At 33.6% G+C, this 18,423-nt stretch overlaps 3 protein-coding genes across 4 annotated transcripts; 2 read left to right on the top strand and 1 right to left on the bottom strand.

The window, feature by feature from the left end:
• Window positions 1-1,763: 1,763 nt before the first annotated feature.
• On the top strand, window positions 1,764-4,361 carry LOC113707192 (large ribosomal subunit protein eL13z). The gene is made up of 5 exons (XM_027229394.2): window positions 1,764-1,901; window positions 3,131-3,246; window positions 3,344-3,477; window positions 3,707-3,865; window positions 3,987-4,361. The coding sequence occupies exons 2-5, from the start codon at window positions 3,138-3,140 to the stop codon at window positions 4,206-4,208; spliced, it is 624 nt and encodes a 207-aa protein (XP_027085195.1). The 5' UTR covers window positions 1,764-1,901; window positions 3,131-3,137; the 3' UTR covers window positions 4,209-4,361.
• A 4,612-nt stretch (window positions 4,362-8,973) lies between these two features.
• Window positions 8,974-11,703, top strand: LOC113707359 (acyl-CoA-binding domain-containing protein 1). Its single transcript, XM_027229647.2, has 4 exons — window positions 8,974-9,121; window positions 10,944-11,061; window positions 11,179-11,241; window positions 11,357-11,703. Exons 1-4 carry the CDS (start codon window positions 8,981-8,983, stop codon window positions 11,425-11,427), a joined length of 393 nt encoding a protein of 130 aa, XP_027085448.1. The 5' UTR covers window positions 8,974-8,980; the 3' UTR covers window positions 11,428-11,703.
• Window positions 11,704-14,234: 2,531 nt separating this feature from the next.
• On the bottom strand, window positions 14,235-17,692 carry LOC113705581 (uncharacterized). Of its 2 annotated transcripts, none has more exons than XM_027227486.2 (4): window positions 16,766-17,692; window positions 15,461-15,516; window positions 15,170-15,362; window positions 14,235-14,656 (listed from the first exon to the last, which is right to left on the bottom strand). In XM_027227486.2, the coding sequence occupies exons 1-4, from the start codon at window positions 17,483-17,485 to the stop codon at window positions 14,303-14,305; spliced, it is 1,323 nt and encodes a 440-aa protein (XP_027083287.1). In that variant the 5' UTR covers window positions 17,486-17,692; the 3' UTR covers window positions 14,235-14,302. The 2 variants fall into 2 exon arrangements, with proteins under 2 accessions (XP_027083287.1, XP_027083288.1); XM_027227487.2 differs by having other exon boundaries at window positions 14,336-14,656; window positions 15,165-15,362.
• Window positions 17,693-18,423: the final 731 nt, after the last annotated feature.

The following is an 18,423-nucleotide window of genomic DNA, read 5'->3' as shown; positions in this document are numbered from 1 at the left end:
GATAATATTAGATTTTTTTTCTTTGCAAAATCTAATTTTCTGTCTCCTTCTTTCCTATCTCCTTTTCTTTTCATAGTATTAATAAGTGTGAAAAAAATTTGAGAAAACGCTTTTATTTTTATATTTTTGGATCTCTTAAAGTGAAAAAAAAAAGAAGAATAATCATTCTAAATTTTTTATTTTTAATTATATATATAAGGGTAAATATATTTAAAATTTTTTTACCATAGTAGTTAGATTAACGATGAAGTAAAATGCTAAGAAAATAATGCTAGGAATTAAATCTATTATATCACTATAATTAAAGGAATAAAGTAATAATAACAGTGTAGTAATGCTATAGAATAAAAGGATATTTTTGTTCAAAATTTCTTAACATGTTGAGTTGAATTACTTATGGGGGTGAAGTGACTAAAAGATAACGTTAAGGGGTAAACTGATAGTAGTTATATAGTTTAAAAGGGTAAAGTAATAATAACCCTAATTATGAAAATAAATATTTATAAACTCAAACTCAAATATTTATAAAAATAAACAAATTGCATTTGTGCAATATTTAAATATCATTAGTATTTGAGCCAAACTCGAACTCTATTCGTACATTATATGAATAGAATCTAAATATTAAATATTCAACTCAATTTAACTTGTTAAAATCCTATGAGCAATGGAGTTAACCCTGTTAGGGTAGAATATCCCTTAGAAGATGGAAGAACATCCACACCAAGGGCAGATGTAAGGGCTGTGTTAAGAAAATTCAATTTTGCTCTTATAAAAAATTAAAATTTCTAAAAGTGAGTTTAAGAATTTAAACTATTACCTGACAAAAACTTTAAAATATTTTAAATCATATACTTAAGTTTGAATATGTTAACATTTACCTCTCAACATAAATTAGGTTTAAATATGTTAACATTCACTCCCTCAATGTAAATTTTTCATCAATCTTTCTACGTCCTACTAGGGCTGTTCATTGGCTGATAATAGTGAATTTAGTAAAAAGAATTTTGGTAATTCGGAGAGTTGATTTTTTAAGATAAATATCCAATTACCGTCCAAACTTTAGTTTTGTAAATTAGACCAGAGAATCGATAATTTTGTAATATTCGAAATTCAAAATGTCAATAGTGAATTAAAATATCTTAATTTTCTCTTAACATTATTGTAACAAAATAATATTCCATATGTTTTTCCAACAAAATTCAATCAACTTAACTCAAACAATGATACGCAAAAAAAAAAGTTCATAATTCTAAGTCCTAACTCATAATCTCAATTCTTAAAAAACACTGAAATAAACAAAAACTTCAAATTAAATTGTCAAACTAAACTCCAACATGTCAACTTTCATCAAAATTCGACTTCAAAGTATAGTTATAGTTAAGTTAACTAATTAGTATTTAGTACGAGGATTAAGATTTACTCTTATATTTAGGCATATATATATGTATAACATTTTATTTAAAAAATTTTGATAATTCTTCCTGTAATTGGTAATTTGATAATATTTTTAATATTTAATATTTGATAATATTTTTAATATTTATTTCCGAACCATTTTACCAAATGTTATATTTCAATTTTTTTAAATTTTTGTTTTACCGAAATCTGAGATCCAATCTAGATTGGATTGGCCGGTTTTTTTTGTTTATGAATTCCCCTCCGCCTAAAAGGATCCGTTCTTAGAGTTACCATAACAGCCCAATTAGAAGTGTCTGGACCTCAAAGCCCAAATTCATAATTGGCCTCGTTTCCTCCCATTAAAAATTGACGCAATCAAACATTAGGGTTTCCCTCGCCGAAAACCTCCCGCCTCTTAAGAAGGACCTCTACAATTTTTCTTCTTCCTTCAGAAATCCTTCTGCTCCAGCACTTCCTCTTTGCTCAGCAAAAATTTGCAGGTTTGTTACACTTTTTGGCCCTAGAAGCCCTTTTTTTCTGATCAAGTTTCACTGTTTTTGATTAATTTGTGCTCCGATTTTAGTGATAATATGCATTTTTTGTTTCCTTTCCAACTTAATTTTAATTCTTTTTCTGCGTGTATTCGTTGAGTTATGCATATAGATCAGTTGAAATCATACTGGGTTTTTGGTTATTAACATGGATAAATATGTTAAGAAAATGAAGTTGGATAAATAAAGATTTAGAGGTAATCTGGGCTTTAGAGACTCTCCTGTGTTAAAGGTTTTTTGTATTTGATTTGGTTGAGCAACATTGATTTCTTGGCTTGTTATATATTTGGAAGAAGCTGTGAATTTAGGGTGATGTGGCTGAAAATTTAGCTGCTATGAACTATGGCTAGTAAATTTAAACTGGTAGACAGAAAATTGTGAGTTAATGAGATTCTTGAACTCGATTGGCTGAATGGTGATGGAAATGAGATGCTTGATATTTCACTGTTTATGGATAAATTCGAGTATGTCAAGGTGGAAGATGTAGAAATGGGGAGTTTGTGGGTTCGGCAGTACGAATTTGGTTTCACTGGAGGACTTGAATTGCAAAGGAAATCGAGATTTTCTTTTCCTTTTTTCGTTGGTGTTAGTTGAACCGAACGTTTTCAGTTGGTGGAGATGGTATTTATGTCCCAAGTTTTGTTAATATGTAAGAGCTGTTGAATTAGCTGTTTTCTATGAGCATAATAGCAAAGCAACATCAAAATGGTATGGCAAACGAGTTGATCGAATTTTTTTCAGGGTTTATTGGGTAACGAAATTAACTTCTGTTGATTGTTTGTTGGCAAGTACTTCAGGAGAAATTTGATTTTCTGCTTGGAAATAAACTTGCTATTGTTGGCTGCTCAAAAATTTGAGGATAGCTCAGCTCTCATTTGTTGAATGCAAGTTATAGTTTTTTTTATTGGGTTATGTGTTTTTGATGGCTTTACCAATGATCAATTGGAAACAGAAAAATGATGCTGTTATACTTGTTCTTCAGTTCTCAGAATAACATTTATTTTAACTACTACTCCTCCTCCTTGTCCTATTATGTGCCTTACTGTTATGTTCTTCTCATTGATAGTTGAATATACAGTCATTCATGCTCCTGTTTCTTGTGATGCTATTGAGTGATTTGGCTTGAAGCTCGGCGTTGGGCAACTGTTGCAAATTAAATCGGTTTTTTTCATTTGTAGGTAAGACATGGTTAAGCATAACAATGTTGTGCCCAGTTCACACTTCAGGAAGCACTGGCAGAACTATGTGAAAACTTGGTTTAACCAACCTGCCCGCAAGACAAGGAGACGCAATGGTAAGTTGCCAGTTTCATGGAGTTTGAATAGGCAAGAAACTGATGGGTTTGCCCATGCAATGCTAGAATGATCTTACTCCATGTTGCATTTCTGCAGCTAGACAAAAGAAGGCTGTGGCAATTTTTCCAAGGCCAACAGCTGGACCGCTTCGACCTATTGTTCATGGGCAAACCTTGAAGTACAATATGAAAGTCAGGGCTGGCAGGGGATTCAGTCTTGAGGAGCTGAAGGTGAGTCAATTTGTTAAAACCTATTTTACCTTGTTTACATTAAGTTAAAGATTGTCTGTCATTTACTTTCTGGAGCTTCATTGCATTGTGAAACCATATGACCTAGAGAAAGGTTTTTTGAACATTATTTTGACTCTGATCCATTGAGACTACTGGCTTTCTCTGCCAACTGATTGAAGTGCTCTGTGGAGATGTTTTAAGGCATGGATGGTCATATCTCATTTTTCAGGCAGCAGGCATTCCCACAAAACTTGCTCCAACAATTGGTATTGCTGTTGATCATCGTCGCAAGAACCGTTCTTTGGAAGGTTTGCAAGCCAATGTCCAAAGGCTCAAGACTTATAAAGCCAAGCTAGTCATTTTCCCAAGGAGGGCCAAGAAAATCAAGGTACACCTGCACTTGTAACAGTCGTTTAGTTTCTGATAGTTATGATAATGGTTGACCCTGATTCCATTATTTCCAATCCCCCCACTCTAGAAATTTCACTGGCTTCTGTCTTCTTGTTCAGTCTGGTGATTCAAGTCCTGAGGAACTTGCCACTGCCACTCAAGTCCAAGGTTCATACATGCCTATCACCAGAGAGAAGCCAACCGTGGAGCTTGTCAAGGTCACACAAGAGATGAAGTCATTTAAAGCCTACGACAAGTTGCGTCTTGAGCGCACGAATGCGCGCCATGTTGGCGCTCGGTTGAAGAAGGCTGCTGAAGCAGAAAAGGAAGAAAAGAAATAAGCAGTTCGAATGTTCTGATGTTCAGATTACTGATAGCAATACTCTTCCCCTTTTTGATTAATCAGGATGTGCAATTTTGGATGTTTATCGCGATTAGACACCTATGTTTTGGTTGAATTCTTCCAGTTTAAGTTACTATCTGCTTTGCTTGGATTCGAGCCTTTTTATGAATGCTGTTGAAGGTTTACTTGTGCATCTAGGCAAATTTAGCGAAATGTTATTTACACTTCTATTTTTGTTAATAACACTCCTACCATCATCTTAATCATATAGTTTTTATTTATTAGACTATATGATAAAATAAATTGCGGGAGTGCAAATAACAAAAAAATTGAGTGCAAACAAACATTTTTTGCCCCAAGTTTATCATCGATCTCTAGAATATAGTGGGATTTCTTTCTAAGTTCAGTTACCAAAAAGTGAAATGATGCCCGGTTGTTGTCTTGACATAAGGGGTATAATACTTTTCTTTCCACCAAATAGTTTTTAAGTACCTGATAGAGTTGCCAAAAAACGCATGTCTGCATCAATGAGCTAAATGCAAGATAATGTTGAGTAAGATCATGTAGATAAAAATCATGTCTTAAGTACCCTATAGTCCTTGCCAAAAATCACTTCTATGCATCAAGTTGGGTTTTAAATGTTAATCACGTTCTTTTCAAAAAAAAAATAATAAGATATTAATCACGTTGATTTTATTTTATCTTGCCAAAAATGTTATTTCTTGTCTGCCTCATGTTGAGTTGAATGTTAATCATGTTGATAAACATTTTCTTGCAATAATTTTATCCTTGTCTGCGTCGCATTGAAGAACATGCTAGCGAACATGTTTTTTTGGTAGTTTGTGGACTTGGGTGTAGCAATTCCTTTAAAGATTGTTTTGATACAATTGATTAGATAAAAAGAATATGTTGAGCTCGAAAGAGTATGACTGTTGGCTGTCACATTATCAATAATTTCTTTAACTCTTTTTTTTTTGTGTTTTGTGGACTTGGGTGTAGCAATTTCTTTAAAGATTATTCTAATACAAATTGATCAGATAACAAGAAGGGATACTTTCAGAAACCTCCTTGAGGTTTCATGAAGGGAGGTTTCATGAAATATCACCTAGCTCCCCTAAACTTTTCAAAATCTCACTTAGCACCCTTGAAGTGATAGAAGGGCCATATACTAATATCAAAGGCGATGAATTGTCAATAATACCCTCATATTTAAATTTTCTAAACTTGTTTTTCTTTCTCTAAATTTCCTACTTTTCTTTAACAATGTCTATACAAACATACATACATACATATATATGTGTGTGTGTGTATGTGTGTGTGTGTGTGTGTGTAATTGAATTGCAAATGTCAATGAAATACAAGATTTAATCAATGAAATATTCAATACATTTGGAGAAGAATAGTTGCCGGTTCTTATTATTTTTTCCCTTTTTTGGTGTTTCACAACTTTATTTATTTATTTATTCCTATTCATGTAGAGCGCAAGAGAAATAAATAATTGAAACTTCGACAGTTTTTCAAATTCTGACTTTTTCTATAATAAAATTTTCATATTTCACACCCCCATAAAAAACGTCTGTCTATTTTGAGTAAATTTTTTATATGATATTGAAGTTGAATTTCATCTATTACTAAGTTTTTTTTGCTCAAATGTATGATTTTACATGCTAATTACTTTCAACGCTATGAAGGGTTCTATTTGTAGAAATGGTTTAAAAATATTATTTGCTTTTACTGTCTCTTCCTACTATAGAAGTGACTATTGGCTGTAACATAAAATCTTACCAATTTATATCTCCTCACTTTTAAGATAGTTCCAATTTAGTACTTTTTTTCCTTGGTTTGTAGAAATGGTTTAAAAAATATTATTTGCTTTTACTGTCTCTTCCTACTGTAGAAGTGACTATTGGTTGTAACATAAAATCTTACCAATTTATATCTCCTCACTTTTAAGATGGTTCCAATTTAGTACCTTTTTTCCTTGGTTTGTAAAATGTTCATTTTTTATAGTCTAAAGGTATTAAAGGCACTAAAATAATCTCTCTCCTCAAACATGAATTTTTTAATATTACTTTTGGTTAGAAGGGCTTCCAATGTTACCAAAATGTCAATTCAATGGGTGCTAAGTCAGATTTTGAAAACCTCAAGGAAATTAGGTGATATTTCATAAAACCTCAAGGGGAGGTTTATGAAATTATCCCTAAAAAGAATATGTTGAGCTTAAAAGAATATGGCTATGTTGGCTGTCACATAATCAATAATTTCTTTTACGCTTTTTTTTTTTTTTTGTGTTTTGTGAACTTGGGTGTAGCAATTTCTTTGAAGATTGTTCTGATACAAATTGATCACATAAATTGTTCTGATACAAATTTTATCCTTGTCTGCGTCGCATTGAAGAACATGCTAGCGAATGTGTTGAGCTCAACAGAATATGGCTATGTTGGTTGTCACATCATCAATAATTTCTTTAACTCTTTTTTTTTTTGGTATTTTGTGGACTTGGGTGTAGCAATTTCTTTAAAGATTGTTTTGATACAAATTGACTCGAAAGAATATAGCTATATTGGCTGTCACATCATCAATAATTTCTTTAACTCTTATTTTTTTTTTTTTTTTGTATTTTGTGGACTTGGGTGTAGCAATTTCTTTAAGATTGCTTTGATATAAATTGACTCGAAAGAATATGGCTATATTGGCTGTCACATCATCACTAATTTCTTTAACTCTTTTTTTTTTGTGTTTTGTGGACTTGGGTGTAGCAATTTCTTTAAAGATTATTCTAATACAAATTGACCAGATAAAAAGAATATGTTGAGCTCAAAAGAATATGGCTATGTTGGCTGTCACATAATCAATAATTTCTTTAACTTTTTTTCTTTTTTTTTTTGTGTTTTGTGAACTTGGGTGTAGCAATTTCTTTAAAGATTGTTCTGATACAAATTGATCACATAAATTGTTCTGATACAAATTTTATCCTTGTCTGCGTCGCATTGAAGAACATGCTAGCGAATGTGTTGAGCTCAAAAGAATATGGCTATGTTGGTTGTCACATCATCAATAATTTCTTTAACTCTTTTTTTTTTTGTATTTTATGGACTTGGGTGTAGCAATTTCTTTAAAGATTGTTTTGATACAAATTGACTCGAAAGAATATGGCTATATTGGTTGTCATATCATCAATAATTTCTTTAACTCTTTTTTTTTTTTTGTATTTTGTGGACTTGGGTGTAGCAATTTATTTAAAAATTGTTTTGATACAAATTGACTCGAAAGAATATGGCTATGTTGGCTGTCACATCATCAATAATTTCTTTAACTCTTTTTTTTTTTTTGTGTTTTGTGGACTTGGGTGTAGCAATTTCTTTAAAGATTATTCTAATACAAATTAATCAGATAAAAAGAATATGTTGAGCTCAAAAGAATATGGCTTTGTTGGATGTCACATAATCAATAATTTTTTAACTCTTTTATTTTTTGTGTTTTGTGAACTTGGGAGTCGCAATTTCTTTAAAGATTATTCTAATACAAATTGATCAGACAAAAAGAACATGTTGAGCTCAAAAGAATATGTTGAACTCAAAAGAATATGACTAAAATTTCTTTAACTCTTTTTTTTTTGTGTTTTGTGGACTTGAGTGTAGCAATTTTCTTAAAGATTGTTCTAATACAAATTGAACAGATAAAAAGAAATATTGCAGAAAAAGAAGATAAATTGATAAAAGAATTGGGAGGGCGTCGGTTGGATGATTTGGGATAGAGAGCGTAACTAAGAAATCTTAAATTCGAGTTCTTATACTCACACTTCAAACAAATTTTGATAAAAGAATCTACTAGTGCACATAGAAAGATAATTAAGGAAATTAAAAAAAAAAGAATTTATTAAGGCCATTATTCATTGTTTTTCTTATTGTAATATACCTCCACGGGTGAAGTCGATACAACCGAGGAAAGTCCAGGGCATGGAAATGGTCCCCACGGTTTTTGCTTTCCATCTTCTTCATTTTTTTTCTTTAGTTTTGGGAGAATGGAAAAAAAATTATTTTATTTTAGTTCATCAGGTTAATCTTAATTTAATAACCAAAATCGTATTAATAACAACATAAAATGTTATTTGCACTCAATTTTTTATTATTTATATTTCCATAATTTGTTTTATCATATAATCTAATAAATAAAAATGATATAATTAGAATGATAGTGAGAATGTGATTAATAAAAATAAAAATAAAAATACTAACATTCCCCATAACCAAAAAAAAAAAAACCAAAAAAGCCAAAACGATCGTATAGTCTTATAAATGATTCAAAGTTAATAATTGCACTTGGTATCTTGTTAACAAAATAGGTTTCCAAATTTTTAATGCCCAAAACAATTGTATAATCTAATAAATTATTCAAGAATAAATTTATCTACAAATTGCATAAAATTTATCCTTTTCCAAGAATAATTTGGATTAATCTTGTATATATTGATAGTGTATATACTTTGCATGATATAGAATCTGAATTTGAATTTGAAATCTAAATTCGCATATGTCTCGTGAAATTAATCGTGATAATATATATACTATTAATGTATATAAGATTAACTCAAATAATAATTTCCTAGAATTTAGATTTTCTTTTTTTTTTTGGCTTGCAAATACCATGACGAATATATGCTTAAAATGTACAACCCATTAACAACTAGCCACGTGTAATTTTGCATGACGAATATGCTTATCCAACTACGCCAAAAATGCCTTCCACGCCACCGATATAAATTATATAATGACAATCCCACATTCCCACCTCTTCACGCATTTATTCATATACTCTTTCTACTCCACTGGGGCAGCTCCTGTGGTTCCTTTCAAGCAAAACCAAGCCGGATTAATCCTCTTTTTTCCTTCAAGAAAAATGGGTTTGCAGGTATGATTTTATTATTTGAATTATGGGTTCTTTTTAATTTCTGTAATTTCTCTGTATATATATTTGTGTTTTAATGTTTGAAGTGCCATATTTGTGGCTTTTCATTTGCTTTTAGCTCCGCTGATTTTTTTTTTTTTTTTTTTTTGGGTTTCAGTTTTGGTGGGGTGAGATCTAGGTGAACTGTAAGGGGGGGTTTTGGTGTCTGATCTGTTATTATGTTTTTTGAATGGTTGGTTTTGTTTGTTGAAGGAGAAAATCTATATGGTAATTTTAAGATTTGGGTGGATCTCATCCATTCTTGATGATATTTTGCATCAATTTATTTTAGTTTGGCATAAGAGAGACTTCGAAGTCTAAACAGGGGAAGGGAAGGAAGGGCTTGAGAGTTAAACTGATGAGTATGACATTGTTCGCTAAAAAAGAATGAGAAAAAATCTTGGGAATCTTGTAAATATGATGAGCTTGGTCTCTTAATTTTGCTTTATTGTTACTTAAATTAGTTAAAAATGACTCGAGCAAATTTTTTATGTAATATGTTGGGATTGTTCAGGCATGATCATGTAACTCGTTGATTAATTGATTATGCTGGAGTTAATTGATCAGAGGCCTTTGTGGCCATGTAGCTAATACATATTATGAATATCTTACTGGAGTGCTGAAGAAGAAATCACCATTGACTTGCTAGTGTGATCGATGAATAGTGACTCTTGGGTTCGTGAGGTTTTTGATCGAACTATAAGCTTTTGATTAGCTAGTAAAGCCAAATTAATGGTGTATTTTGCCATTTGCTTTATTAAGCATCTTCGACACCTCTGACAGAGCCGTTTAAATGAGGAAGAAACCTTGCGTTTAACAATATAAAGACAGTGTAAAGTAAAGACTTCCTTGATGCTGATCAACTTATCCCAATATTAGTTCTTTTCTAATCAACTGCCTTTTTAGAATCTACATGCTATCTTTGGCTACATCTGCATTTTTGTCTCTTCTTTTGAATGTCAACCTTCCGCTAGTAAACAATGGATTTGAATAGATCTTGTTGCGATAGACCTGTGTGTGCCACATTAATTACGTTACTATTCAGAGGGGTTTTTCAAAGTTATGGTATGACGCCTATTTTTGTTCATCAAAATTCGTTACATCTATTCCTCAAAAGGTACATAGTTTGCATATAAGACAGCCTTAGCTCTTGTAGTTGACCAACTGGGACACAATATCCTTGTTGCTGTCTCTGTTACTCTGTTCATTTACTACTGCTTGTTTTCTGTTTGTTATTTGAATGTCCACAGCTGTGCTGTGTCCAAGTTTTGTCCAATTATCGTCTTTCATTTAGCAGATATTTTCCAGTAGGTACATTGCATGACAGTTAGCTCACTTTGTTTGAAAAAAGGAAATGAATGAGCTGCAATGTGCTTTTGGTCTATCTTGATTGTGATCACTAGTTTGATGATACTTTAGCCGCTTTCTTTGTGAGATACTGTATTTGAATGTTTATTCTCATAGACAGGATATACATTTGGTGAACCACATTTTTTTTTACGGGAAAGAAGCTGTATAGGTTAATTGTGATAGGTGAAGTTGCTTCTGGCTTGTATTTCTCTAGCAAAGGTACTCTGATATTTTAACCATCTGGTTTTACTGAAGAGCAAAGTAGTTAGTTGCTGAGTTTCCTTTGGTTGACAAGCATTGTTTTGTAGCCTTACCTATTTCTTTTGTTCGTAATGATTGCATTCTAGGATCATGTTCTGATCAAATGTTCCATTATCTAATCAAGTAAAATCAAATTTGTTGCTCAAATGCTAAACTCAGTATTCTGTTGTGTCAGGAGGACTTTGAGGCACACGCTGAGAAAGCTAAGACCCTTCCTGAGAATACTACCAATGCAAGCAAGCTTATTTTATATGGACTCTACAAACAGGCCATAGTTGGGCCTGTGAACACACGTTAGTACTCTTCTTCCTCGAAGCCCTTTGGTCAATAGTGATATCATTTTCGTTCTGCATATATGGCTTCGGCCTAATTCTGATTGTGTTTCGTTTCCTTTGTGATTCTGATGGCAGCTCGCCCTGGCGTGTTCTACCAGAGGGACAGGGCAAAGTGGGATGCATGGAAGGCAGTTGGAGGTACTAAAATAAGTTTACATTTCTATTGTTGGGCAGTTAACGAATCTGTTGTTGGCAGTAGTCAGCTCTTATTCACAGGTATATCTTGCTACTTACTTTAATCTTGCCATTCCAGGAAAGTCGAAGGAGGAAGCAATGAATGATTACATCACCAAGGTGAAGCAGTTGCAGGAAGAAGCTGCTTGATCCTGAAAATTTCAAGCTTCTAGATGCTGCTGCAGAAAGCTATATGGTCCAGTAGCTTTCTGATTTCGTGCTTTCATTATTACTTATTGTCCGAACATAAACTTCTTGTAGTGATTCTGTTACTTGGAATCACTACGAAGTAAATAATGTGACGTTTATCTGGTACTGTAGTTTTAAACCACTCCATGTAGGAGTTCTTGACTATGGACTGCCCACTTCATGTAACTTCTTAGCTGTCTGCTGCGTTATCCTTGAAATGAAGGAAATCTATGAAAATGATGAATTTACTAAAGAACCAAAAAGAGATGCTATGAGGGGAAAAATGAAGAAGAATGTTTACCTTTTGTAAATCTATATAATTATAAGGGCAAAAAATCTCGGTGGTCACTAAAACATTGATTGAGTCAAGTATTAGCTATCAAATAATTTTTCGTCACAAGTTCGCTACTAAACTAACTAATCAATGCGCTCAAGACCATTGTGTCAATCAGTGCTATTAATTTATGAACTAAGCAGAATACGTGGCATAGTTTTGTTGTTAAGTGGTGGACAAAATTGTTCTTGCACTTTGCCATGTGTTCTACTCCTCTCCATAGATTGAGCGCGTTAATCGATGCAATGGTGATGGGTGTACTGATTAGTTAGTTTAGTGGTTAATTTGTGATAAAAAATTATTTGATAATCAAAACTTGATCCAGACCGATAATTTTGTGGTCGTTCAGTTTTTTTGCCCTAATTATAATGATGACACTTTAAGTGGAGTAAAGTCTGAAGCTACTGATGTCTGATGACCCAATTCCCAGCTTCTTGTACTAGTAGAAGGCAATGGGTAGCTTGTTAACTGCTCTCGCCTTTGACCAAATGAAGACTACTTTTTTCTCTAGCTAATTACAGGTGAACATTCTATACCTAAGCTTCATAATGCTTGAATCTTACTTCATCCTTTGTTGCTGAACTGGATGACCAATTTTGCTTAAAGAATCTTGTTTCTTGGCTTCAAATGGAAGCGCCATTTCCATTACCCCTTTTTTCATGTTCTCTGTCAAATTTTGCTCAAACGATCTTGTTTTTTAGCTCATGATGTAAAGCTTGATTATCATTGTCACTGCCTCATCATCTTCATTTCCATGCACGTCTCAACGTTATGGGTTTTTCTTTATTTTTAATTAAAAAAAAATGATTTGTAAACCACATAATTCGCATTTTTTTGGTAATTAACTAGATTTTTTTTTTGTACATGTAGCAATCTTTAGGCCTTGGAGAGAAACAAAAAGTGCATTATCTCTGTGCTTTTTTTTTTTTTTTTGTCTAACAAAACAAACAGAATTCTTGTACTTTCAAGTGTAGGATAGTGCCAATCCTCAGGTTTTGGGGTAACATGGAATCAAGTTCCAAGTCAATATGGGTGTATTTCCAGGCTAGACAACTGCATGTGCTGCCATGTTTATGCAGTACATCCATGTGATGAAACTAATGACAGGTTGGGTTTCAGCACTTCGTCTAGTCTTCAAGATATGGTACTACTGTACACTGAAATGAAGGCTACCAATCTGTTAACTTGATATCTGCATAGGACTAATGAAGCAATGCTCTGTTCACAGAGCTGCTCTCTTCTGGTCCCTGAGCATTTAATAGTACAAGTGATAGATACCACAAAACATTTATCCCCAGGCCAAGGCTGGACCATCATCTTTTGATTTCTTGTTAGAGGAAAGCACTGAAAATTTAGGACCACCAAACTTGGTGGTATGGCCTTAAAGATCTATAGACAATTTGGAAGTCCTGAAACGTCAAACATATTGACGCCCCCAAAGCCTTATTGGCAATAATTTGAGGGTTAATCACAAAAAAAGCCCCTAAGGTATAGCCCTTTTTTTGTACATTATACCCTGACTTTATTGTTTCCTCGCTTTATCTTTTAAACCGTTAGTCGATTCTAACATTGTGTAATGGAAATATCAAAAAAAAAAATATTTATATGTCTGAGAGTTAACTACGATAAATCCTCTTAAAGTGTAACTTGTTTTGCGCTTTATCCATTAACATCATTCTTTTGAGCTCAACATATTCGCTAGCATGTTCTTCAATGCGACGCAGACAAGGATAAAATTTGTATCAAAACAATCTTTAAAGAAATTGCTACACCCAAGTTCACAAAACACCAAAAAAAAAAGTTAAAGAAATTATTGATTATGTGACAGCCTCACAGCCAACATAGCCATATTCTTTTGAGCTCAACATATTCTTTTTATCTAGTCAATTTGTATTAGAATAATCTTTAAAGAAATTGCTACACCCAAGTCCACAAAACACAAAAAAAAAGAGTTAAAGAAATTAGTGATGATGTGACAGCCAATCAAATTAAGAGAAAAATTATACTAGCGGATAAAATTCAAAATGCAATATACCTTGAGGGGATTTACTATAACTTACCCTTAGGAGTATCAATGTCTTTTTGACATTAACATTGCACAACGTTAAGGGTTAAAAAAAAAGGGGTTTAAAGGGGTAAACTAAGAAAAAAAACCTTAAAGAACGAAGTACAAAACTAGTAAACCTTAGGGAGAGTTTTTGTAATTGACCCATAATTTTTTGAGATGAAAAAACTGGAGCAGAGAAAAAGGAAGCATCCCAGAATTTCTCCTGTACGCATACAGATGTTAAATTCAGCATGGTTGTAGTGGCGATCAGCTGCCTTGACTTTCCCCTTGACAATCAAGGTTACTTTCTCATGCTGACATTTTGAGTTTTGGTTAACTCTGCCCAGAAAAGAAAGCTCACACCACCTCAAAGGAATGAAGCAGGAATTGCTAAGAGAAACTATATATTTGCATGGTTATCAATCAACAGTACCAAATCCAGGTACAGCAGATAGCTATTGAACAAAAGGGTATCTAGAGATATAATATTCCCTTACACGAGATGCACCATCTCTTGCCAGAATTCCTTCAAGATCCCCAATAATTCTGGCCAGCCATATCTCTAAATTTCTCTGAATTTCTTTGAAGTTGTTTTTTATGGAGTCAAGTGACCGTTTTGTTCCTAATTTGGCTTGACCTTCAAGTTCATTCCCTTGGTAAGTCTTTCCCGCCTCTGTTTGCAGTGCAATCAGCTTCTGAGAAGTTTCGGATGCACGCTGCTGGAGTCGAAATGCTTCAAGCAGAAACTCTGTTTGCCTCTGTGTACGAAACTCTGAACTGGGGGTGGGTTCAGATGGATCACTAGCTTGCTGCAACAAAATTCATTTTCTTATCAACCCAACATACCTATTGAACTATCGTAGAAAAGTATACAATGAACTGGCACACCTCAAACAAACAGCAGAGACATAACTATGTATCCAACACTACATTTGAGAGAGAGAGAGAGAGAGAGAGCTAGTAACCACTACTAATTAGGCATCATTATAATAGCTGTAAATTTTCTATGCATTTTTATGATGGGTAGGTAAACAAATTATTGATCAAAGTGTATTACAGCATAAACCAAGTGTTAAGCTTTCTTGAATTTTGTTGGTGAACGAAGGAATCAAACTGATAGTTAGGTTCGTACACAATGACAAGTTGCAAATGGAGCCAAACATTTGACAGCTTTGACATCAACCAGTAAATTTGTTTATTGTGTAATAATTGATTGATCTGCGTAAATTTGAAGTGCTGTGGAATTCGTAAAGTAGGTTTATCAGATTTCCAACTAATGATCTAACGAATGCAAGTTTACTGAAACAGTAATCTTGCCTCACCATTCTCCTGCACAGATCATCAATCTTCCCAGCAAGGGTCTGGTATCTCTTTGCCTGCTTTCTCAGTAGTGATGGCATCTTTGATAGATCTGTCTTGCCAATTTTTTCCAGATTAAGTAGCTCTTGCTCAAGAAACTTTAGTTTGGAGGAAACTCCTGTTGATTCACCATCTACTTTCCAAGGGGACTCCCTTCTGAAGAAAACAGTTTTTTTTTTCATTTGCATGAGCCACAGCATATTCAGTGTGCATACTTCCAACTAGCAATCTCTACCCAAATAGTGAAAGCTTACCTAGCCACAAAGTGCTTCAAATTGTATACTGGTTCAATGGACTCGTATTGCACATCCTACATCATAAATCTCAGAAATCAGTATAAATTCAAAACACGCCATTCCGCCAACAGAATAGACAAAAAAGGAAAGGAAATATCATTTATCCAACTAAAAGGAAACCCGTAATATCAGTTGACATCACCAATCAGCTAGAAGCTGACAAATGACTGCAGATCACCATTGCATACAAGTACCTATCAAGTAACCAGGCAACATTTGGTTCCAAAGTATCAGACAAATCCATCACTTCATTAATGCCCTAGCTTGCAGGAAATTCAGATTTCAGTAGCAAGGCGAAGATGAAACTTATCTTCCATTTTTTCTTACTTCCTATTTAAACATCTTCTTGAGACTCTCAATCCCATCACCATAATAGTTTAGGCTGCTAAGCGCAGAATTTTAGTTGGATGAAAGATAAGCAACAAGGATAATGCCGAAGCTTTTGAACTTCTAAAACTTAGTGGTCTGCCGGAAAAGCAACAAAACACTGAACAGGTAATTATGCAAAAGGACAGAACCATCTCTTGTACAGCCACCAAGAATACCAAAGTAGTATTTACCTTGAAATGAGTAAATAAAGACAAGATCCAAAGATGCAAGACAAAGTAGAAGACAAACAGGGGTAACTTAAACTGAGCACTACAAAACAAATCTCTTAACTGCACTCAGACCATTAATCAATATGCAAATTCAAAATGAATTTCCCCGCGAACTACTCTTCATGACTTGACCTCGACACCCCTAGAATGAAGTGTAATATAGTCTTCAGAAATAATTTCCCAAGTATGTTGGCTAGCAAAATGCTTGGAGAAGTGGAGATTCAACTATCATATGCTCTAGTCTGCTTCAAAACGCTGACACTTAGACTTGCCTGAAGCAGAATTAGTATAAAGTATATACTTATCTTCAGCCTAATTTCATTTCCACCTATTCTTATTGAATTAAAAGCTCTAGTTAAACCACAAAAGGGTAAAGGTAAACAACTTTGCCCAATACAAGAACCTAACCAAAAAGCAATCAAAAGACAATCCCTAACAAACAACATAAATCTTTCTCAAAGGTTTCTTGCATCATCTTTAACCAAACATATGAATATCTTTAAAAATTTATGATACTTTTCTTTAACCTTTTAATATTACTATTATCAAATAATTACGGAAATTTTCCAAACCAAGAAGCAAAAAATAAATATATTTCGAAATCACAAACCAAAAAGAAAAGGCAATACAAACAAGGAGGCAAAAAGTCCATTGATGACCCTACCTGCTGCCAAAGTCTTCCTCTTTCAGCCCAGAATTTAGAAGCAGAACTCAAGACCTCTGCATTGATCCCATTATTCTGTCCATAAAGACTTTCCATCTCCTCCATACCATGAATCCCACTAGCCAAATAACACTCCTCCACCCCCAAATCCACCCCTTCTGACAGCCCCCCGCCTTTCGCACCACCATACCTCAATCCCATCTCAGCATAAAACTCCCGACCACCACCATCACCTCCACCACCACTATAACTATTCATATTCATAAAATTCAACATTTCATCTCTTTCACTAACATCCCTTTTCAGCTCCTCAATATTAGCCCTCATCTCAGCCTCTAATTTCTCAAAGTCTTCAACTTTACCTCTCAAATGGGCTGTCTCCTCAGCACTCTCATCGATCTGCTGCAAAAGCCTCTTCTCTTCTTGCTGCCAAGCGTGTCTGTGGCTCGCGAAGATCTCCACAACTCTTGCATTGGCCTTGGAATCTTCCTTTCTACGTGAATGAAGCTGTCTTAGCTGTTCCTCTGCTTTCCTTAGTTTAAAGCTGAGATCTTTATTGTGGGATTTTAGAGTTGAGACTAGTGATACTGAATTTTTTGGTAAAAACCCAAGAAAAGTTATGAAACTGAGGCCTAAATATGAGGATAGCAGGTTCTCAAAACTCTCTTGTTCTTGTTTTTGGTGGGCATTTTCTTGTTCCTGTTCTTGTGCTGCTGCCATTACTGGGACTTCTTGTTGTCTGTGTTTGGAACTTGTGTTCTTTTCTGTGAGTTGTGGGTTTTGGAGTCCTTTTTGTAGAGGCCTTTTTGAGGGGATTTGATTATTTTGTTGTTGTAGGTGGTGTTGGTTGGTAGTTTACTGGGATAGCCTTGATATGAGTACTGCGTTCATGTCTCTCAATGTGTCTTGTCTGTGGGGTGCTGTGCTTTGTGGCTGCTTTTTGAAGTTTTGTAGTCTTTTTGATTTTGTCAGTATTATCCTTTGCTTTGGCAGTTTTCTTTATTGTTTATATATTTTAAGTATTTTAAAAAGGAATCTGGGGATGGAACACAGTAGAGGTGTAATTGATGTAGTTTTGCCATTTTGATGTATCTGTTAACAGGTCTTGGTATACAATTCATGGTTTGTTTGGATTAGTAATTAATTTTTTTTAAAAAAATATTTTTAATTATATCATGAACACATTTTCTAATAATCTCTTCATCCCATAAGTGTTATAATAATATTCTTTTTTAAAAAATTTCAAATAATCTTTTATCAACTATGTAAGGGCCTTTGACTGCCTCGTTTTCTAAATGACAATTAACTATTAGGCAATGAATTCTCGTTTCTATCCCCGAAAAAAAAAAACTCAAAATTGTTCTTGTGTTGGTTTGGTTTGGTGTTGTTTTATTGTTATCATAGTCTCTCTTCCTTTTTTTTTTTTTTTTACTACTAAAAAAAGTAAAAGAAGCAATAAAGTTATAGTGCCCAACCGCTTGCACGCATCTAGTTTAAATGATTGCTTCATACTTTTTTAGTTTTACCTGTCATTTGATCAACAATTAACAACATTTCTGAAGTTAGGAGGCAGCTTGTCCATTTAATGTTGAAAACCTGTCTGGATTACTATTTTTAAGAATTTTTGTAGAAATATGTATTGTAAAAATTTAACGTAT

The sequence above is a fragment of the Coffea arabica genome, chromosome 8c, assembly GCF_036785885.1.
Source record: "Coffea arabica cultivar ET-39 chromosome 8c, Coffea Arabica ET-39 HiFi, whole genome shotgun sequence".
Taxonomy (NCBI): domain Eukaryota; kingdom Viridiplantae; phylum Streptophyta; class Magnoliopsida; order Gentianales; family Rubiaceae; genus Coffea; species Coffea arabica.
The sequence above is the reverse complement of the archived record's forward strand: the minus strand, read 5'-3'. Positions and strand labels throughout refer to the sequence as shown.